Source organism: Arvicanthis niloticus, chromosome 1, assembly GCF_011762505.2.
Source record: "Arvicanthis niloticus isolate mArvNil1 chromosome 1, mArvNil1.pat.X, whole genome shotgun sequence".
NCBI classification, from domain to species: domain Eukaryota; kingdom Metazoa; phylum Chordata; class Mammalia; order Rodentia; family Muridae; genus Arvicanthis; species Arvicanthis niloticus.
Genome location: NC_047658.1, coordinates 164,656,832 through 164,680,172, shown reverse-complemented (window position 1 = coordinate 164,680,172; position 23,341 = coordinate 164,656,832). Strand labels below are relative to the sequence as shown.

Here is a 23,341-nt window from a genome sequence, read left to right as displayed (position 1 = left end):
TATATATTATATATATTATATGTGTATATATATTATATGGGAAACAGTATATACACACACACACACACACATATGGGAAACAGCAAGATATCAACAACAACAAAATATCAAGTTAAATAGAGCGACACAGTGCTTAGTGGAAGTGTAACAACTGTAGTCTGGAGCTTTATATAGTGAGCAAAACTATAAAAACGTGATCCCATCTCCTATGATACAGCAGACACTCTGACGCCCATGAGGGCTATTAGTGACTAACAAGAGTGGGCAGTTTACACAGCATCACTACACTAGAAAGCAGACAGTCTGCATATGGGGATGAAATGGCACTGTGTGTCTAGGACCGAACTGCCCCATGCTTGGGGCCGCTATGTCCCGACCCACTGCTGCTGCTCTGGTCTGCAGGTCAGTGTCTAACAAGAGAGAGAGAGAGAGTGGGGATGGAGGGGCAAGAGACGTGAAGAATGCAGACAAGACAGGGTGTGTGATCAAGTCTCAAGTCTCTTCTCAAGTCTCGTTTATTAAAAGGAAATCTTGGGTATTTATACACTTTGCCGAGTGCCTTGGAGGCATGGATACCACATGCCTTGCAGCTGGGGACACTAAACAGCAAAACAAGATATGTGGGAAAAACAAGACGTTTATCAGAGTGTGCTCAGCTGTCATAGGCTGTTGAAAACAAGTCTCTTGTCAGGGTATATGGCTCGAGATGGCTGCAAAGATGATAGCCGCTTTCTGCTAGGAGTCGGCTCCCAACAAGTGTGAGCTTCCGTTACCCTGTTCAGGACAGCATGCGATTTAAATGTCGATAATGTTCACCTCTGGAATTCCCATTTAACATTTCAGATGAGGAAAGGCTACTGACCTGAGAGCAGCATGGGCCACATTGCAGGTTGGTGTATGCTCAGCTTTTTAAGAAATCGTCAACCCTACCCCAACAGTGGCTGTGGCCTTTCCATTCTGCATCTGCTCCATTGTTTCTGTGTTTCTTTCCAACATTCATGTCACACCTTGAAGTATTTTTCTTCCTTTCTCCCCATATATTGTTGATATATTTTTCTTCCTTTCTCCCCAGTTTGCTGATATACTGGTTGCTTTAGAATTAAAAGCACATATGTTTAATTGTCATAGCAAACCTCCAAATGATATTACAGCAGTTCACCGACAGGATGAGGAACCTTCAAGACTGTATTCCATCTCTTTTCCTGTCCTACATGGCATTTAAGAATACACTTCACTTATGCCTATCATATAAACCCTCCAAATAATATTATTTCTTAATAGCCAATGGCTTTAATAAAATTTAAAGAATGCCTAAAATATCATGCATGTTCAAGATAAATACTTTTTATTTGCCTCTCATGGTTCCTTTCTGTTTAATTTCCTACTGAAATAACATCTCTGAAGTCTCTCCACAGCAATTCTTTTAGTACTGAGTAGCTGGTGAAGAACTAAGTGCTGGTAGTTTGAAAAGCATTTCATTCTCAGCCTTGGAAAGTATTTATGTGGGTATAAAGCCTAACTTAAGAGATTATGTATCTTAGCATTAACTGCCAACCTGACAGAGCCTAGAATTACCTGGTGGAGGGGGAGTCTTAATTGAGAAATTCTTTATCAGGTTTGTCTGTGGATATGTCCATCGAGGTGTTTGTATTGACTGTCTTAACTGAATGTGGAGGTGCAGCTCAATGTGGGCCACACCATTCCCTGGGAGGTGGTCTTGGGCTAAACAAGAAAGGTAACTCCAAGTTTCCACTTGGATTCCTACCCAGAGTTCCCCCAGTGGTGGGCTGTGAGTGGAAGCGTAAGCCATATAAACCAACTCTTTCCCCAAGTTGCTTTTGCCCAGAGTGATTCTTTTCATAGCAACAGGAAGAAATACAGCACGAAGGGTCTTTCTCTTCAGAATATTAGAGACACGTCTTCTGTGCGGAACTGTCTATGAGACTGGTCTCTGTGTTCCCTGTGTGGTATCTTTTCCTTCTGGCTGTTTTCATGAGTTTCCCTACCATATCTTGTTTGATTTATTTGATTTGGATGTGTGTTATCTGTGTTTTCTGGATCTGTTGGTTTACAGTTTCTCAACACTTTGGAAAATTTTGGAGACATAACTTTTGTAAATAGATTTTTCTGTACCCCCTGCCTACCTGGTTTTCAAAACCAGCAACATTGGCGTCTTGAATTTTCTAGTGGGTCAAGATAATGTTTGCCACTTAGAAATGGTTTTGTTTATCTATATTTCATTTTGTATAGTTTGTCCTTTGTCTTTATGGATTTCTTATTCAGTTTGTAAGCTATTAATTGTATGTTCATGTGAGACATTCTATTTTTAATCTGTGGAAGTTCACCTTATGTCTTTATGTTTTGTTTTTTACACCTGCTATATTTCTTTTAACCTTGTTGAATAAGTAAAAGGGATGTGTGCTAACTTCTTGAAATTACATGTTTAACACGAGTGTCGGCTCTGACTAGACATCATTTTATTTGGACTCTTCATCTGAAGTTATATTATCTGATTTCTTTGTAGTGTTGTCAGTCTTTGAGTTACATTTCCACACGTGGATGTTCAGGTGTTTCCTGATGGGCGATTTTGTGTCTCTACAAATCTAAGATTGTTCTGATATCCAGTTTGGTTGCTTGGAAAGAGCTCAATCATGTCAAACAGTGCTCAGTCTAAGTGATTCATTCCACACCATGAAATAGGACTGTCCCAAGTCGATGTGCGATGTCAGCAGAATGACAGACTTTTGCAGTCTGCCTGGTGGAAACAGACCGTGATCTCACTGCTGGACAGAACAGGACACTGCTGCCTCTAATCCTTCCACAAGGCTTGTTCCTGGGCCATGGCTGATTTGCTTATACGTGTGTGCTCATCAGGGCCATGCTAAACATTCAAGAGAACTCTAAACCTCTACTACCCTCCCTCCACACCTCGGTAGTAGGCTGTGCTTTGAAATCCAGTTGTCTTGTACCTCCTGATCCTCACTTAGCTTCAGTGGCTGAAACTTTAAGAGCCTGTGGGATATTTCTCTTCCTTGATAAAGTTGACAAGTTCCCCAAAACCTAAGTTTGGTGACCTCATGAAGTTTGGGGTGGGGGTGCACACACGAGTCACCCACATAGTCTAAGCCTGTCGGTTGAAGGAAACAGTCTTCTCCCTTGTCTGAATCTATCAAAGTGACATTCCTAACAGTTGGCACCATCTCCTAAAGACATATGGGGTGTTAGTAAACAGACCTGGCAGGGGCATGTGTGACTCTGTAGGTGATGTACCTCAAAGAGAATTTTATAGAGAGAAGAGAATAGTAAATACTCCTAGACCCTTCTTATCCCGTTTCTTCTTACACTCTGCCATCATTTCTTCCCTCCGTTATCCCCGATGCTCCCACTGTGGGTCGAGTTGGGTTGATCACATTGTTGCATCAACTATATTTAGCCTTCTGCAAATCTCCAACAACCACAGAAAGTCAGTCTCACTGGTAAGAGTTTTCAGTGTTGGAGAGAGTCCCCGAGGGGTGGGTGGAGAATGTAATAAAAATATGTGAGCACACAGAAGCATGTGCATAAAAACACGTGTGTGATGCATCTGGGTATGAATAAACACGGGTGTCGTCATTTGTGCACATATATGTGTGTGGATTTCCGAAAGAGCTTAGAAGGCTTCTTGGGTTGAACTGGTTGATAGGACATTGCCATTTCCCTGTGTTAAATACGCTCACACTTGCATGCTAACTTGCAGCTTTCACTGTTGATGATTTTAATTACTTCAAGGACACCTGTAACTTTAATAAAACCAAAGACAGTATTTTACACAATTCTCCCAGGAGTCGACCCAGTTTTCTTGGGATATAATTTATTCATGACACTACTGTGTAATCTTTCCTCCAGCTTTCTGCAAAAATAAAATAAAATAAAATAAAATAATTACCGCTTACAACTCAGGCATGATGCGTAAGAGTAAACATAAAAGGTTCTCTCAGGATACAGCAGAGAAAACAGGAGAATTCTGAATGTGTTGAGATGTAAGTTTGAAAAGTATTTTCTCCATGCTATTCATAATGGTGCCCCCATGTCATTGTGAAGAGCCCACTCTTATGCAGTCTATTATACAGTGAAGGAGGTCAGGGTGATATTCTACTCACGTGAAAATGAAATAGTGTTTAGAGCTCCCTCTATTTCCAAACAGGGAGACCCGATTGTTCTACGACTTTCTGTACAGACAAGGTGACAGCCACCTGGTACCTCCAGCCTTCAAGAGCAAAATGATCACAATCATACAGAAGGCAGAGTTCAGCAAGATTACTTTAGATCCCACTGGATCGGGTCTATTGGAATATTTATACACAAGCCTATTGACAGCACAGTCACAACCCACTCCTGTTTAGGGGTTTGAGGGTTGTGTGGAAATTTCTAAAATTCATATAGTTTTATTTTCAAGCCACAGTACTAGCAGATATATTTTGCTTTCAATTTAGTAACCTGGCAATTCACTGTTCGGTGTTCTACGAAAGGGATTAGAAAGCAGTAGACAGCTCGCTTCGCTTCATTTCTTATTGATCTCCAAGTTTTAGAGTTTTGTCATGTTTCTGTCCAAGTGATCTGTGTTTATTTTTAAAATTTTACAATCCCATTTTGTATTAGCCTTGGAAAGTCAGACAATCCAAAGGAGGCCGCCTTGCCACCAATCCTCAGTGAGCCATTAGTCTTTGCCATTTAGTGTTAGCCTGGGGTAATTTTGTCTTTAGTTTCTACAGAGTTCTTAACCCTATTGACTGACACCCATTAAAGTAATTTACTTCCTCCACTACTCCCCAAAAAACCCCAGCCTGTTCCTGTACCAAACCATCCCCACCCTCCCCCTCAGGCCTACTGTCCTCAATACATCTCTGCTCCATGGTTCCTTTTTATTCTGACTATCCTGGTCACCGCTCAGAGATTACTTCCTTCTGGTACAGAATCCCAGGATTCTGCTCGACAAAGCTTATGGCTGAATACTAAGAGGATGGACCAGAGGAAGCTTTTGAAATCAGCTCCACTATCAAGCATGATGAAATTGATTTTTGTTTCATTAAGAGCCCAGGTCTCACGTTCTGTTCTGCTCTCAGACTGCATCGTTATTTGTGTGGCGCTGAACATTTTCCACAATGGAGAGCAGCGTTTAAAGCTTCCACGTGGAAACCAATTTCACACATTATCAGTGAACATGAGAATCTATTTTGTACTAGGAATATAGGGTAAATAAAATAGAAACAGATGAGCAAATTTACTGGTGTCCCCAGTGTTAGGTAAAAGTTCTGGCTGACTCTGCTTGTTCTCCAATAAATCTGTCAGCATAATAACCCATCTGAGGGCATCCTCCACGCAGGCAGAGGAAGCATTGTCCTAGGACAAGCAAATGATGGATGAGGGTGATCTTTTCTTAATGGTGAACCATCCTACAGGGCTCGTTACAGGGGAAGCATCCTGACCTGCTTGTAATTACCTCCTCTTTGCTTCTCTAGCTTGGCATTCATCTGGCTGAAGAATTGTTAGAATGCATTCATTCATTCTTCATTTATTCATACATTAATGTTTGTACAAACGATACAACCCAGAGTCTTTGTCATAAAACTCAAGATGTAGTGTGTGATAGGCAGGAGCTAGATCTCCAAAGACTGTTTTGGAAAAGCTGTAAATCAAGAGTAGGAGGAGGTATCAGTCAGTGACTGGTAGGGAAATAACCACCTTGGGGTTTTACTCAGCCCCAAGGCAGGCCTTCCTCAGTTCCCATGGCTTTCTCTTAGGAGGTGAATGCAAAATCACATTTTAAAAACCTCCCTGACATGCAGAGAAAAATCATACAGTTTAGTGTTGGAGCTTAACTAGGTGGCTGGTGACTGAAGAAGACAGAAGAAAATGTCCTCCTCTGTAGGGACAAGAGACCATGAAAAGAGGTGGATAGGGAAGAAGAGATTGCAAAGATAGAAGCAGCCTGCTCCCTCCACACCTCCACAGGAGGCATCTCCACAGGAGAGGCACATGGAGAGTTGAATGAGACAAGATGATGGAGCTGATAGAGTCTCCTGGTCAGAAGCTAAGGGGAGAGTGTACAGCTGCTATGTAGTGGGTAAATGCATTTGGAAGGTGACAGTAATGTCCCCATATATGACCTAGTCTTCATCTTGTGTTATACGAGCCATGCGATGAACTTGCTGGTATGCTGAAAGGGCACTGTTTACTGAAAAGTACATTCTGATTATACCTAGGTGTGGGGAGCCAACAGAAGGTGGCTATCATCCCTGCAGCCATCTTGAGCCATATACCCTGACAAGAGAATTGATTACACTAGTCTACAACAGCTAAGCACACTCTGATAACATCTTGTTTTAGATACCCAGGATTTTCCCTTGGGTGTGTGAGACTTAAAGGTGTGTGATTTAAGGGCGTGACTTAGAGATCAGATTTAGAGACAAGACCTAAGGGCATGACTTAAAGGCGTGACCTAAAGATGTGGCTTAGAAGTGAGACATATAAAAGGCGAGAGGCAGACAGAAGAAGTGAGTTACTTATTAGGCATGAGGTAGAAGACACTTGGACTAGAGAACTCGGAAAAAGACATTATTATTACTAAGTATTAGGCACTTGGAGTAGGCACTCGAGACTCGAGACAGGCATTAGACATTAGTCACTTAGCACTTGGAAGAAGTAACTTGGAACTTGAAGGTACTAGGGACTAGGAACTAGGGACTAGGAACTCAAGACTTGGGACTTGAAGAGAAGAAGAGAGACTGAAGAACAAACGCGATTGAATCACACTCTGTCTGGTCTCCATTCCTCGAGTCTGTCTTCACTCTCTTTCTTGCTGAACCCTGACCCACAGATAGGAGCAGCCTGGGGCAGTGCGGGCTCTAACAACTTAGCCCCCAAGGCTTTTGACAGAGCGGTCCGAGACATTTTGGCCACAAATGTGGGCCAGCTCAGGCCGCAACACCTAGGGTTTGGGCTTAGGAGGTCCACGTAAGACTCATGCACTCTAAAGTCCATTTGTTTTCTAGTCATAAACAATCCTGTGGCTCACTGAGTCCCTATAAGGACCCTGAAATCATGCTCTAACGGATCCACTATGACGTCTACTGGAGTAGATGTTCTTCAACCCACTATTTGGATATGCAGCAAATAAAATAAGTCTCCCTCCCCTGTAGCGGGAAGTATTTGAAAAAGTGGCCGCACTAGCTCTCGGCTGCCGCCATGTTCCAGCTCTACGTTCCCACACTAAAGCGGCACTGGATGGCCAGGAGCACCAGCCTGAGACCCACGAGACATTGGTGTGGCTGCTGCCTCCACCAGTCAGCTCTGTGGAGTCCATGGCTCAAGGACCAACTCCACTAACCCCATGCTGTAGGTATAACAATTCCCAGTACCCAGTAGAAGTAAGACTCTTAATTGGCCTGATCTGCGGGTCAGTCAACAGGGTCTGCAAGGGAGAGAGCGGGGATGGAGGGGAAAGAGATGGGAAGAATGGAGACAAGACAGTTGTCTGATCAGGTCTCATTTATTGAAAGGCAATTATGGGTATATAAGCACAAGCAAGGGAATGCAGCTGGAGACCCTTAACCACAAGTCCAGGATATGTCTGAGAAAAACAAGATGTTATCAGAGTATGCTCAGCTGCTGTGGGCTGCTTGCAGAAATATCATGCTAGAAAAACAAGTCTCTTGTTAGGGTGAAAAGTATCAACCTGCAAATACATGGCCCAAGATGGCTGCAAAGATGATAGCTGCTTTCTGCTAGGAGATGGCTCACAACACTTAATGCTTAAGATTATCCAATGGATTTATAGATTAGCAAATACTCACTACACAAGATGCCCACACAATTAGAATTGTTAACTCAATTACCTAACCTTGATAAGAATAACTACCTTAGACTGCTAGAGACACTTGGACATCCACATCTCTCTCCTCCTCCTTCTCTTTCTTCTCCTCCCTTGTTCCTTCCTCTTCCCAACTCCTAGCCCCGCCTACCTCTTTTCTATCCAATGGCAGAACTCCACTATAAATTCAATGGGCAGGAAAGGTCCTAAAACACTGCTCTCCTCTCCTTTCCCCTCTCCTCTAATCCCCTCCCCTCCCTTCCCCTCCTATCTTCTCTCCCAATTTTCTTTAACATCATCTAAGCCTATTTGGAGGGCCTCTGGAGGCATTTCTGAAGCTAGAAGAATAGGCAGGTGCTAGATTTCATCTCCAACCACCAAGGTGTGTAACATCAGTAAGACAGACAGGGATATGGCTCAGAACCCGAAGTAGCCCAGGGACCATGTACCCCAAGTCACTGTCTGTATGGAACACACACTGACACGTCTTCCCTGGGGAATTCTTAGATGCTGAAGAAGTGAGTCCAAGGCAGAGACATCTGTGAGATCAAGACACCATTTTATAAAAGGGCCAAGTGCTCTCTGATGGGATCTTCATGCTGTTGAATCTGCCCTGCACCAATCAGGTGAGACTTAATGCTGTCATTTATCTCTGTCCCCCATTCTCCATGCTTGGGGTCCATTATTCTCCATCCTTGGGTACCATTATTCTCCATCCTTGGGTATCATTATTCTTCATCCTTGGACATCATTATTCTCCATCCTTGGACATCATTATTCTCCATCCTTGGACATCATTATTCTCCATCCTTGGGTATCATTATTCTCCGTCCTTGAGCACCACTATTCTCCGTCCTTGGGCATCATTATTCTCCGTCCTTGGGCACCATTATTCTCCGTCCTTGGGTATCATTATTCTTCATCCTTGGACATCATTATTCTCCATCCTTGGGTATCATTATTCTCCATCCTTGGGTACCATTATTCTCCATCCTTGGGTACCATTATTCTCCATCCTTGGGTATCACTATTCTCCATCCTTGGGTATCATATTATTCTCTATCCTTGGGTACCATTATTCTCCATCCTTGGATATCATATTATTCTCCATCCTTGGGTATCATAAGTTGTTTCTAGTCACTGTGTATTCTTCCTGTACTTGTACAGTGAATACAGTGCCATATTCTCCTAATAGCTAACATTTACTAAGTAATAATTATTTGCTTTAGGGTAAGTAATCAAGATATGCCATCTCATCAACACTTTCTCTCAAAAAACGTTTAGACTGCCATGACTATGTACAGATGGAGAAACGCCTTGGAGGGAGTGGCAAGTTTTCCTAAAGTCATTCAGTTATTTAATAGTGAAAGCTGAATTTCAGTCTCCCCTTTACACACCAGGGCATACCTCTTGGTAATTGTGACTGCCTCTGGATGTGCTCACATGAAATTTTTCTTATTAAATGGCACAGGTTAGAAATGATGATTTACAAAGGGGAAGAAAAGTCAACCTTACAAACAACAGCAATGACCAGGCATGCTGCATTCTAGAGCACATGTGAGAATCCAACCGCAGGGTCAAAATGAGAAGCAAAATGAAGACTCAAAGACATGGAAGCTACTGTGGGACATTATACAATGTCTGTTGACCATAACTCCACAGTTATAAAGGACAGGAGTCAAGAAAGTTTTCCATGTTTAGCACATCGTATCAACACAGCGCTCAGATGTCTGCAGACTCACTCAGCATTTCTTTTAAAACAAAGGCTCACATCTGCCACAAACACAGGACATTGCATCTTCAAGCTGAATTCTCTTTAGTCCTTGAATATTTCATATCAAAGTGTATCTCTATGTCTAAAGATGAATATAAAAGTACGAGGTTCACAGAATGACATCATGTGCAGTGAATCACACAGGTCTCTCATTGAAATGCAGCTACTTGCCAGAATGAAATCATTGTGTGAGGTGTGAGAGAACCCAGCAAAGCCAGCCGGGTTGGCAATGCTGTCTGTGTAATACTTGTAGCTTCTGAAGTGCTTGCAGGCCACAAAGTCACAAGTTCCTGTGAAGTTAGGCATGACATCAGTGACAGATCTCACTTTTCTAAGATTATCACTGAAATAAGGATGCAGGGTATGGAATAGACTTCTCTCATGGGCATGAGATCAGGGAGGTCACAGCACAAAACCATTTATGAAGTGTATCCATGTGACATGTGATCTGAAGGTCATCACTACTTAAGATTAAAATAATTGAATGTTGTTGAGTGGAAAAGTAATGAGAAGAGAAAGATAAAAATGAAGATTGAGTAATGTGTTCCCTGAATTAGTCTTTAAAAGTGCTTATATTTTTATTTATTATATTTTAAAGTGTATATGTGTGTGTGTGTGTGTGTGTGTGTGTGTGTGTGTGTGTGTTGTGCTCTGAAGGCCAGAGGATATGGATCCCCCTGGACCTAGAATTACAGGTGGTTGTGAGCTGCCTGGCGTAGGTTCTGGGAACTGAACTCAGTTCCGCTGCAAGTATGTACTCTCAATTGTTAAACTGCACCAGCCCCCTGAATTAGGTTCTTGAAATGTCCACTGATAAGAAACTACATTTCTCCATCTCTGAAAGCCCACTTTTCCCTATGGAGACCTATGATCTAAGGGATGTAGTTTAAGAGACCTCTGCTGTATAAACTGAGAGGGCTGTGTGGCTTCAGCAAGTTTAATACAGAGCACAGTTATTGTTAGGGAACAACATAAAATCTTGGTCTCCATGAACATTTTACTTTCTCAGATTCCATTGATGTCCAAAATCTGAGAGAGTGCTCTTCTGACATCTGGGCATTTCTTTTCCTCCATTCGGAAAGAAATCTAAGTGACCCACAGTTTGGTCCATTCCTAATACTGAAGTCGTTTTTAAAAGCAAGGAAAGGTTTATGTTACTTATTGTTTCCTGAAGACATTCTCGCTAATGCAAAGTGCATGCCCAGCATCTGGCCAGTTGGGCTTTGGGACTCACCCATGTTGGGAATCATGGGGGCAGAATCTGTGTGAATCACGTCTACAGATTGGGCATCACTGGGGTTCAATCGGACAAGCTCAGGAGTATCCTGAAAGTAAGGCTCAACTGGATCCAACCCTAAGGCAAATAACCTGTGCTATCTATCCACTATGTTGGTCATTAGGTGCATCCAGCTTACTTCATTAGGTCCAGGCCTGAGCACCCTTGGGAGAGGGACATGACTTCTTCCTCGCCTCTAATTTCTCAAAAGAAATCTGCTTTTAGTTTGTTTGCTGTTTACTTAAGGCCAATTTCCCTCTGAGAATAGCATTTGCCTCTGCTTAAGGATGTTTAGTCCCTGAGAGAACCCTGGTCACTGGCAGCAGAGAAGAGGCTGACCGTGAGAGACAGCAGACTATAGAGCAACAGACAACAAACTCCCAGAAGAGTAAGGCCCCAGAATGGCATAGCAGTTCACTGAGCAGGGGAGAAGAACTGAAGCCCTGAGGGCCGACAGGAAAAATGGAAACAGGCAACCTCGGGAGGTGGGAGGTTGGGGATCCTCCAGAATGCACCAGAGAACTGGGAGGTGAGACACTCCCAGGACTCAAAGGGAGGGACCTTAGATAAAATGCACTACAGTGGGGAGAGGGAACTTGTAGAGTCCACCTTCAGCAGGAAGACAGGACATCAAGTGAGGGATGGGTTTGCCATCCCACAGTCAAAACTCTGACACATAATTGTTCCTGTCTGAAAAAATTGCAGGGAAGGAAATGGAGAGGAGTCTGAGGAAAAGAAGGTCCAGTGACAGGCCCAAAGTGGGATCCAGCTTGAGCAAAGGCCCCAAGGCCTGACACTATTACTGAGAATATGGAGCACTCACAAAAAGGGACCTATCACGACTGCCCTCCAGAAGACACAACAAGCAGCTGAAAGAGTCAGATACAGATATTTGTACCCAACCATGGACAGAAGCTGCTGACCCCTGTGGTTGAATTAGGGAAAAGCTGGAAGAAGCTGAGGAGGAGGAGGGCTACCCTATAGGAGGACCCACAGTCCCCTGGACCCCTGAGATCTCTTAAACACTAGACCACCAAAAAGGCAGCGTACATCAACTGATATGAGGCCCCCAACACATAGACAGCAGAGGACTGCCGGGTCTGGGTTCAATCAGAGAAGATGCACCTAACCCTCAAGAGACTGGAGGCCCCAGGGATTTTAGAGATCTGGTGGATTGAGGGGTGTGGGGGGACATCCTTATGGAGATGGGTTCAGGGAGGAAGTATGGGATGTGGAACAGTTGGAGGGTGGACCCGGAAGGGAATAAAATCTGGAGTGTAAAAACAAATAAAAATATTTAAAAAAGAAAAGATAGAACATTCTGGAAGAACTTTTTTTTTCAGCAAATTAATAGATAGAAACTTCAGATATTCCCATCAATCTAAATGTAACTAACTTTTTACAAAGTATAAAAAAAAGAGGGGCTGATGGAATGGTTCATTAGATAAAATATTGCCATGAGTTAGGCTCCCCAATACCCACATAAAAGTGACATTCAACACTCCACATCTGTAACCCCAGCTCAGAGGAACCCCTGAGCTCACCAGCCATTCAGTCTAGCTAACTGGAGATTTGTTGCCTCAAATAAAACATGATAGCATATGCCTTTAACCCCAGCACTCTGGTGACCGAGGCAGGAAAAAATCTCTGTTCAAGGCCAGCCAGGTCTACATAGCAATTCTCAGAATAGCCAGGGACACATAGTAAAACCTTGTCTTACAGAGAAAGGTAGCAGGGGCAGGGTTTATAGAGGAAGACACCAAATGTGTCTGAATATACATGAATAGATTCAGTGTGTCTGGTCTTTGAGTATACATGAATGGATTCACACACACACACACACACAAGCACACGCGCACACACACACACACACACGCAGAAGCACACACCATATATACATACAAATTTTAAGAAGAGAATCGTCAGATCAGCACAAAAAGTTGGAAGGCAGAAGAGGAAATTGGGTGTTCCTGTAGTGGCCATGCCTCAGATCCAGTGTCTTCTTCCTGGGGTTACTGGAAGGGTCAGCATGTGGAAAAGGGCACTTCAAATACAGTTAGCAGCACACACAAGGGAAAGAGGAAGTCTCCCTGCCCTGCAGCCCATGACTGCAGCTGACAAGGCTCAGGGTCCTCATGTACCCCATTGAAATAGAATTCAGGTAATTCCAGGTATGTTAGCTATGGGTGAGATGCCAACACTGTGACCTTTATTCTATTTGTGAACCTCAACTTTGGTGAAGACCTGAACATGGAGGAAATAAAGGAATGAGTCTTCTGGTTGTTGCTACGCCTTACATTAGGCGCAGTAACAATATATTTTAAAGAGGATACTGTAACCCAAGAATAAATGTCACTTACCAAGTCACTAGGCCTGACATGACACCCAAGTCTGACAAGCCAGAAAGCGCACTGCTCCAGATTTCCCTCCCAGCCTTCCTCTTGAATCTCACAGAGGCACGTGCGGTTAATTTTGTAGCTTTTGTCGTTGTGACCAGCCTGTGACTCATCCAATGGCCCCCATTCAACCTCTTTCCAGCCTTGCCAGCAACATGGGAGCCCAGACTGTGGGCGATGAGGTAAACGGTGGAGGGTGAATATCTGAAGTCAGACTTCATTATCCAAGACATCTCCCCTCTGTGTCTCTCCTGCCCTCGTCTCCTCCCTCCACCTCACCTCTCTCATGCCCCTTCCCTTCTCTCCTGCCTCTACCTTTGCCTCTGTATTAAAGGCATGCACCCACACCTGGAATGACATGTCCCTTTGCCAGTTCTAGTTTTTACCTGAGTATAGTTCTCTACAGGTATTTGTTGTGTGAAGTGTTGGGAGCTGACTTTAGTAGAAAGCGGCTAGATCAACTTTGCAGCCATCTGGAACCATATACCCTGATGAAAGACTTGGTTGTCAAAAGCCTATAACAGCTGAAGCACACTCTGATAAATATATTGTTTATCCCACATAGCTTGTTTTGCTGTTTAGTGACCTCAGCTGTATGGTGCACGTGGTAAAATGTTTTCACCTGTGTTCTCCTGCTTGTATATATAAATACCTCAGAATTCCCTTCAATAAGAAGAGACTTGAGAAAATAGAAGAGACTGAATCACACCCTGTCTTGTCTCCATTCTTCGAGTCTCTTGCCCCAAGAGCCACACTCTCTCTTGACCAGAGCACTTAGCCCCAAAAGTGTTGAGGCAAAGTGTTGAGGCAGAATGTGGGCCTCAACAGTGAAGCCAATTTTTCTCTGAAGGTTTGGAAACTCACAGGGAAAAAAAAAAACCTTGACCAGTGCTCTTAAAGATAGGCTTATGGAGAAACTTAACTATTATATTGTATTCAGTGAGGGACAGCCGCTACCCCAAGATAATGAAGTAAGAACTGGAAATGCACAGGGAAAGGAACTATCAAATCCAATCGAGGGCTAACATTTTCTGCCTTAGGATACCCAGTCACACTAACTTTGAATTTTTGTGCTTCTCTTAAAAAATGTAACCAGCTTAGTCCTGAATCAACATTATCATGTCCAATAACCAATAAAACTAGAACAAATAGAACTTGTAAATTCTCTTAAATAAAATCAAACAAACAACTTTCTGAGCTTAGGTAGGTTATAGGTCAACCCAAATCAAGATTGCTTTACATGGTTTTCAATGAGATGGAAGGCCATGTCTTCCACAAAGACAAAGAATATCTTTGTCAATTGCTTTACTTGCTTCAGGGTAGCAGTCTAAGCAAGAATTATTTTTTATATGATCCCCAAGTTATGGAAAACAAGAGCAAAAATGGACAAGTGGATAATGCCAATTTAAAAAGTTTCTACATAGCAAAGGACTTCATAAGACATTGTGAGGAGACTTACAGAATGAGAGAAAATATTCAGACTGTGAAATCAACAAGAAGGTAATATGCAATGCTGAAGATGTGCTCAAGCAACACAATAGCAGAATGGGAATGGTCTGGTTTTATACATGGGCAATGCAGCCAAAGAGACACTTCTCAAAAGGCAGAGAGCCAATGGGCATATGAAAAAAACACCCAACAGCAAAGTACAAATCAACACCATGGCAAGCTAACACCTGGTTCCACCAAGAATAGCTAGTGGAAAAAAGACCAAAGATACTACCTGCTGACAAGGATTAGGAGAAAAAGAGCCCTAGTGAGGTAGAGTATGAAACTGTGCAGTCATTGTGGAAAGCACCAGGGACCGTCCTCAAAATTAAACAGAATTATCATATGACTCAACAACCCTACAGTTGAGGATGACAAGGGACATCTGCCAAGTAACAGCCAAGAAGTGGAAACACCCTAAGTGTCAACCAACTGATGGACAAATAAAGAAAACATGACACATACAGTACACAATGGAATATGACTTGGTCATGACAAGGGTGGCATTCTGTCATTTGCAAGAACATGGATAGACCCATGTCAAGTCGGGCATAGACGGATAGGTATCACATGATCTCACCAATGAATGTGTGAACTATAAGGAAGGTGATCGTGTAGAACACGAGGGGTGGATCTATGAATACTAGAGTCTAGAAAACATAAAGGCAGAGAAATGTGAAACTGTTGGTCAGTGGGCACTAAGTAAGAAGCAGGGTAGAACTTCCAGGATGGGACTGCCCAGTGAGGTGAGCATAGGGTGTAAAACACATGTTTCAAAAGCCAGAATTGCTGATGGATGGTTTCACCTTGGACACAAGTGTTTACCTTGATTTGAACACAACAAAGTATAAATTGTGTGGAAATGCTACATGGTACTGATTAAATATGTTCTATTTTTATGTATCAGCTTAAAAATATGTTGAAACAGGAAGTGCACACAGCTACAGTTTTCTTTTTGTAAGAGAATGGAGAAAGGAAAAGGTGTGTGTTATTAAGTAATCAAGAAGTACTTACCTGAAGGGCCCGAATCAAATACACAATTTCTGCACCTACGATTTGGAAGTTCAGCATAGCAGAGTGTATCCAGGTCAAGAGCCACCATCTGAGTCCACACAGATTCAGTTTGCACTTGCCACCTGAAATATATTCTGAAGGGAATGGCACACAACAAGGATGTAAATAATCCATATTTAAATCCTTTATTTGTTACTCGTACATTTAAAGACCGAATAAACTTTCTCCTTTACCTGAACAATATCACACACATATTTTTTAATCCAAAAGTTATTAACAAAACACCTAGGAATGGGTATAGAATTCCTCTTCCAGTCTGTCACTGACTCCAGACCAGAGGCATGGCCCCCGTGGGAACTGTATTTCAACTGCAGCAGATGCATAGACATTTTTAATTTAAAAAATGTAGATGTGGCTTCGTGAATCATCTCCTCAGAGTAGCCCCGTCTTAGGACCCCACTATGCCTTACTAGACAGCTCTCGAGGACACTGTCTATTCTCTCACGGGTGCTCAGTAAGAATCAAAAGGATCTCTTCCACATGAGGACAGAGTAAGGGGGATCGGAGCAAGCTTTTCCATGCTGGAAGTCTAGTCTGGCTTTGGATCAGCATATTGTATTGTGCATCATTGAATTTATCTCACAGGAAAGCACCATCTACCATCTATGTCCTGGCATCCACGAATAACCAAGTTAATGATACTGTTCCTCAGTCACTAAGGAGACATTCTTTCTGGTTTTGTCTTTTCAGTGTTCATTATCACTGGGAATAGAGCCAGAGACAAATTAAGGAAAATAGAAAACATCAAAATTGCAAAAACATTAAAAAAAAAAAAAAACAGCCGTGAAAACCCTCGCAGTATTTCTCAAAAGCCTGTCAGGCACCTGGTGAAAAGAAGTTTGTTGTGAATGGACCCTTAAGTCTTCATATGGAAATTTCAAGGCCAGAGAACAAAAGGCTCCATGATCTCGTGGGAAGCATGTGTGGCAGCTTCTCCTGTTAAAGCCAAAACTGTCCCTGAATGTGTAGTCTAATGGCTACTGCCTGGGCCATCCACCAACCTCAGTATCCTGATGGTCCCATGGCCCTTGCTCCACCTCCTCCTCCCTCTGCTGTGATAGTCCAGGTTCAGCACACTTCAGAGGCTTCTCTGTGTTGTGGCTACCAACACTTTCTCAGTGCAGGGCCTGTTCCCTTCTGTGACAGCTCCCCCTTTAGGTGAGTACCTGCCCTCACCTCACAGATATCAGACAGTCAGTGGTCTCCAGTCTTGTCTGTGAATCTATGAATTAAGAAGCCGGGTTTTCTGTTTGTTTTGGAATTGGCCCTGCCAATACTTGATGCTGACCCTCGATATGTAGTGATCGCTAGTTTGCAAAAGTATTTAAGCGAAGTTTCTTCTGGTAGGTTGCGAGTAGGCAGAGACTATTGGAATTTGAGATCCTTTGAAGTAAGAATTCTCACTTTATAGCTAAACCATCAAGTCAGTGCCTTTAAGTCAACACAAAAATTGCATAGCTACCTAATTTGAGGTTATATGATAATGTAATTTTGATAATTCTGCACATAGTAGAAGCTTGTGTGTGTATGTGTGTTTGTATGTGTGCATGTGTATTACATACACTAATGGGAAATATGAAACAATATGGATACAGTGGAACATTCATAAACAAGTTAAATAGAACTTCCTCTGAAAGTCTACAAAAATACAAATTTCAACACCTGATTGATTATCCTCAGAAGACTTATTCTCTACTGACTTAACTGTCACTGTGGAAACACATGGCTTACATTTGCCATTTTGATGACAGGAGGAGGTGGGACTTTAGGAAGTGATTGTGCACAGCATTTATGAGTGAATTGTAGGGTTGTTTAGTTATTGTGGGAATGAGTGCCTGATAAAAGCACATGTTCACACCCTCCTGCCCCACCCCTCTCTGTCTTTATTTCTCCCTCTCCCTCATCTCTCACCTCCATCTTTTTTTTGTGATGCAACAGAAAGACTTTCACCAGCTCACATGTTGAATATTGGGTTCCCTAGACTCCAAAACTTTGAGCCAAATAAATATATAGATTTCATAATTTACCAAATTAACAATGCTATTATACCACTCTCCTCCTTCCCCCAAAATGACTAAGATAGGAAATTGGACCCAGGAGTGGGGTTGTTACAATAACCACCTACAAATGTGGGTGCTGTTCTGAATCTTAGTACAGAGAAGCAGATTCAGAATGACCCCATTTTACTAAGAATGGGGCATCAGGATAGCAGTAGTGAGAACTCTGGAAGAAGGTAATGACTGCGGCAGAGATGTGACTTTTTCTTTTAGAGACTGCTAAAATACTTATGATCAGCGTCCTAATAGAAACATGGGCAGAAAGGTAATTCTCATCAGGCATCAAAAAGAAATGAAAAACAGCACACAGCAAATGGAGAGAAGACCATCTCCCTTTCATTGTTACAAATAACTTAGCTGGATTGTGTTCATGTTTTAGGATTTTATAAATCACAGAGCTTAAAAGCATATGAAATATCAAGGAAGCAAAGTGTTCAGGCTTCTACACAGATGCTTTTCACTGCATAAGTGAATGAAAGAAAATAAATAATTTCAAGGTAGACGGTATAACAAAAAAGTGAAGCAAAACAGAGAGACTGGGAAAACACACAGCACACATTTAAGCACACACACATTTAAAGGGTTAAAGGGTGGCCTTAGGAGGGCAGAACAGGCTTGTGCCCAGTGACAGCTTTCAAAAGGGATTACAACTTGGGGAAGCCAGGTGACATTCATTATGATGAGGGGAGAAAGAGTCCAGAGACATTCCCAAGATTTTGGAGGCCGAGTCTTCTTTCATAGGACAAGAGCCCTACAAGGACCAAATGATGACGAGAGGCAGACCTGGCCCACCATCATGGTCTTGCTGATATAAGTCTCAGAGGTCTCTATAGGAGTTCATGTGTGGCTCAAGCGTGACTCAGACCACACCCCTCCAGAAGGCACATCAGTAAATCTTGGTTATACACATGTAATATTCTCCTCAAACTTGCAGAAATCAAGAGCTGGGAGACATAAACTTTCATCTAGATGTGAGAGACAGCTGGGATAGCCTGAGCATGAAGACATGCCATAATATGTCTCTCTCTATAATATGTCTCTGTAGTAAACATGTCTCTGTTCTACCCTACAGAGAACCCCCACTTGATCAATGCCTGGTACCTGAGTCCCTGAGACCTCAGAATTAGCATCATTTTCACACTATCCCAGATATGTAGGAATGTTGGCCCAAGCCTATGAGAGCTTCTGTATGGATTGAGCCCTCAAAACAGTAAGAACAGTTGGAAGCCCAGCCTTTACCCTAGAACATTCTGGAGGTGGTTTGTAGAGCACAGGTTGTTTTTAAGTTCAACGTTATCATCCCTGCTTGGTTTGGATTTACTTGGAGGTATTAGTCTTTCTTTTCTGGCATATTTCTCCTGTTCGAAACAGAAGCATCTACTCTATACCTGTACCATAAATGTACTTTGCAAGTAGACATCTTGTTTTACTCCCACAGGCTCAGGACTGACGGACTTTGTCTGAGGACGAATCATGCCTTGAATCTTACCTACACCTGATTTTGATCAGGCTTTGAGCTTTGGGTTTGGAGAGAATTCAGGGATGTGTTTAAGACAGGGCTACTGGGGAGAAGCCGGATATGTTGTATATGGGAGAAGGGCATGGATTTGGAGAAGTTATGACAGAATTATGGACACAGTTTGAATAGTTGAAAATTTTATTACCACTGACATGATGTTAAGAAGGAGAGCTGTTAATGAGTGATTAGGTCCCAGGGGCTGTGCCTTCATGAGAAGATTACAAAGTGCAAGAGTACACTCCTTATGAAACAGTACTATAGTCAGTCTTCTTAAGATTTTTTGGGTTCTTCTTTTATTCCCCCTTCTCCACCCTTTTCTACCCTTCCAAGCCAACATTAGAGAAGAGACAAAACAGGCTAGAAAGGAAAGCAGGCGACATTATTAGACTACTTTCTGCTGATTAGGGGCATGGAGTTCCTCAGGGCAAGTTTGATCTTCATAGTCAGGATATCTAATTTCTTCCTCTTGTTTGAGCATATCCACTTAACAACTTGTTAAGCAGCAATTAGCCAATAACCTACCCTTCCTCTCAGGGCCCTAGCATTTATATACCCTCTGAGAAGTCCCCAGAATTTCTATCTGCAGCTGGCAAAATCATGCCTGCCAGAAAACAAGGTAGTCAGCTGTTGTGGACAATCTGAAGCAACCACACATCCCACACCTGAGATTAAAACGAAAACATAGTCTCATAATATTTGAGAGTTTTCTAAAGAAACCAAAACTTCAAATTTGTCGCTACATAGTGCCTGAATCTACTCTTCCTCATCTCTCTTACGCGCTTCTCACCATGTGATGCTGTTCACTATATCGCAGTGTGGTATGAAAGCGCCCAAGCAGGGGCTTTGAGAGTCTACACCTTTAATCCTAGAGTCCCCTTCTTCTACATCACGAGCCAAATAAACATCACATTTCAAACAACTTACTGTCTGTAGTATTCTTTTACAGACGCATAAAACAAGTCTAAATGTGTCCTTATTATATAAAAGATGGAGCCAAGCCATAAAAATCATGAGTCCTTTCACTTGGTAACTATTGTAATTCTCCTGAGTGTACAGAAGGAAGCCAGTGTTGACCACTTTTAGAGGCCAGGGCAACAGTCTGAGAGGTCTTTCAAAAGTCTCTCCATTTAGAGGATCATCAGCGAAGCAGCTAAGTCTACCATAGCAAACTTCTCGTCCTAAAACCATCCAGTATTTCAAGGATGTTAGTTTAACCAGAATGTTCTTTTAACCGTCTCTCATGTGAAATAGGAGTTAAATTTCACCTTGTGGCAGATTTTCTTTCTGTTTTCCCAAACACTCTCCTGCTCACACAAAACAGTTTCGGGGCAAAATGCTTCTGTTTCAGACAATCTGCTGGTCCTCACTTCTGCCTCAGGGAACATCATGTTCCCCTCATGTCTCTGCCCAACCCCAAGGAGGGATTCATTCCAGCTTCTCCTATTACAGATGGTTGTGAGCGACCATGTGGTTGCTGGGAATTGAACTCAAGACCTCTGGAAGAGCAGTCAGTGTTCTTAACCGCTGAGCCATCTCTCCAGCTCCTCTCATTCCAGCTTCCCAACTCAACTGTTTGACCACTAATGCCCAGAAACTAAAGTGTTTTGTGTCCTGTTCCTGATGGTCACTATGTGTATGCAGGTTCTCAGCTACCAGCAGCCATCATTTGGCTTTGTACTTAAGGTGGATACATTAAGTTTCATTCAAGAGCCAAACTTTGTATCTCCATCTTGGTTAAATATATTTGAGGACCATCCTGAATTCCTGTGATGAAGAAATCACTCAAAAATAAAACATCTAGGATTTAACACAGATGTAGTCTGACAAGCTAGTCTGTGAAGGGAGTCTGGAGCAGTATTAAGACCAGATTAATGGCCAAGTGAGAGTGATAACATCTGTGGAGGGATGTGTTTCTCTAAATATTACTTTGTACCTGATGCTGGCACAAGATGATTGATAATTTACTTTACCTTAACCATCACTGTCATCTTGAGAGAGAGTTCATTATTTATATTTCACAGATCAAGATACCAAAGCTCAGGAGGGAAAGGATTATGGATTATTGTTAGGGTCATAAAGTTAGTTGGTGAAAAGGTTTTAAACTCCTTTCCTCGGATCCAAGTTAGGATCCAAGTTGGTCTCTGAAGGTAAATGTTAAAAATCAAATGTTTATCAGAATATTTTTGAGAAAAAAATTATAAATAGACATATTACACATTTATACTCATCTGCTTTATTTTTGTGCTTGTGATTCACTTGACCAGGCCATGGGGGTTTTCTCTGACAACATAGCCTAAGTGCTGTGACCTAACTCCATCAAACCCACTTGACTCATCCTCGTCATGGCTTGCACCCGGCCGTCAGCCCTGGGAAGACCTCTCCCATCTCCACACACGTCTTTTCTTACCAGCAACTGCTCCCAGCAGCACTGCGAATGTCCACGGCAGCAGCATCTGCACAGAGGCAAAAACATGGCTGAGTCTGACGAACAACTGATCGCCATAATCCACGTTCAATCAGATTTTGGGGGGAAAATGGGTACAGCCTAACAAGTGAGTCTCCAAATCAGGTTCCTGACTCACCGTGGCGGATCTGTCGGGTTCCACGGACAACAAGGAAACACTGAGATGTCCTTTTATAGGCGAGCCTTATCTTTCAGAGCAGTGTCATGGAAAAGTGGCTCGAGAAGAGAGAGAGAGAGGCTCCAAGGACGCACTTCTAATTATAATTTCAGATAAGCCCAGGTTGGTACAGGAAGCTGAGTGTTCCAAGGTGTTCGTGGGAACTCGAGAAAGTGCTAGATATGGAATGTTCTGGACCAGTGTGCTGTGCGCTGCTCAGAACCACTTTTTTTTTTTTTTTTTTTTTTTTAAGAATTAGTTATTTTATCAAATTAAAAATCAGCTTTCTACTTTACTTACATCTGTGTTTTGTAACCCACATGTCCCATTTCTCTGCCCCTCCCCTTTACCCCCATTGCCAACTTCTACTTCAGTGTTCTATGTTTTATACCGCTTTCCCTCTCACCCTCAGCACTTATTCATGTAACCTTGACAAAGGCTCATTTCTGGATTCGTTGCTTTGTTACTGCCCTCAGGCCCACATATCTAACCCTTGGAAACTAGATTCCGCTGATGAAAGAGAAATACAGCATTTGTCTTTTTACTGTAGAGAAGGTTCTTGTTACCCCTTCTTAGTTTATAGTTCAATATACAGGACTCTGAGTGTGTGGCCAATCCCCACAGATTTGAATAATCACATGAACCAACATACATGGTTTGTCTGTTAGTTTTTCATCCTCTCAAACACAGAAAAGAGAGGCACATATTATCCTCCAGAAGGCACATACCCTCTAGAAAAGCAAATGGTGCTTCTGTTGATAGTCCAAAGAACTTGACAATTTCTCAAGACTAACATGTACAAGGAACAAATAAGAAATGAAGGAAATCCTATGAATTGCTGAGAACCAGAGATGTGGTTAGTGAGCCCATTATTGAAGGAAAGTATAAGTCAGAGAGTGGTGGTTTGAATAAGAATGGTCCCCTGTAGGCTCAGATATTTGAATGCTTAGTCATCGGGAGTGGCACTGCTTGAGAAGGATTGGGAGGTGTGGCATAGTTCAAGGAAGTCTATCTCTTGGGGGTGAGCTCTCCCCGTCACTGGATCAGGGTGTAGCTCTCAGCTACTTCTTTAGCACTGTGTCTGGCTGTGTATTGCCAAGCTCCCCACAATGGTGATAATGGATGAAACATTTAAAGCCATAAACAAGAGTTGCATCGAACATGTTGTCTCTTTATAGGAATAGAAGAGTGACTGAGACAAAGAGAGAGAGAAATAGAAAGCTTTGGGAAAAGTGATCTGGGGATTTGTCCTAAGAAAACATCTGATAGAAAACAACTAGATGTCTT

At 42.5% G+C, this 23,341-nt stretch overlaps 1 protein-coding gene across 2 annotated transcripts; it reads right to left on the bottom strand.

Moving 5' to 3' along the window:
- Window positions 1-499: 499 nt before the first annotated feature.
- Window positions 500-22,160, bottom strand: LOC117698137 (uncharacterized). 2 transcript variants are annotated; one of them, XM_076925895.1, is made up of 4 exons: window positions 22,016-22,160; window positions 21,841-21,886; window positions 15,798-15,931; window positions 500-4,246 (listed from the first exon to the last, which is right to left on the bottom strand). In XM_076925895.1, the coding sequence occupies exons 2-4, from the start codon at window positions 21,884-21,886 to the stop codon at window positions 4,199-4,201; spliced, it is 228 nt and encodes a 75-aa protein (XP_076782010.1). In that variant the 5' UTR covers window positions 22,016-22,160; the 3' UTR covers window positions 500-4,198. The 2 variants fall into 2 exon arrangements, with proteins under 2 accessions (XP_076782010.1, XP_076782006.1); XM_076925891.1 differs by lacking the exon at window positions 500-4,246 and adding an exon at window positions 4,874-9,913.
- Window positions 22,161-23,341: the final 1,181 nt, after the last annotated feature.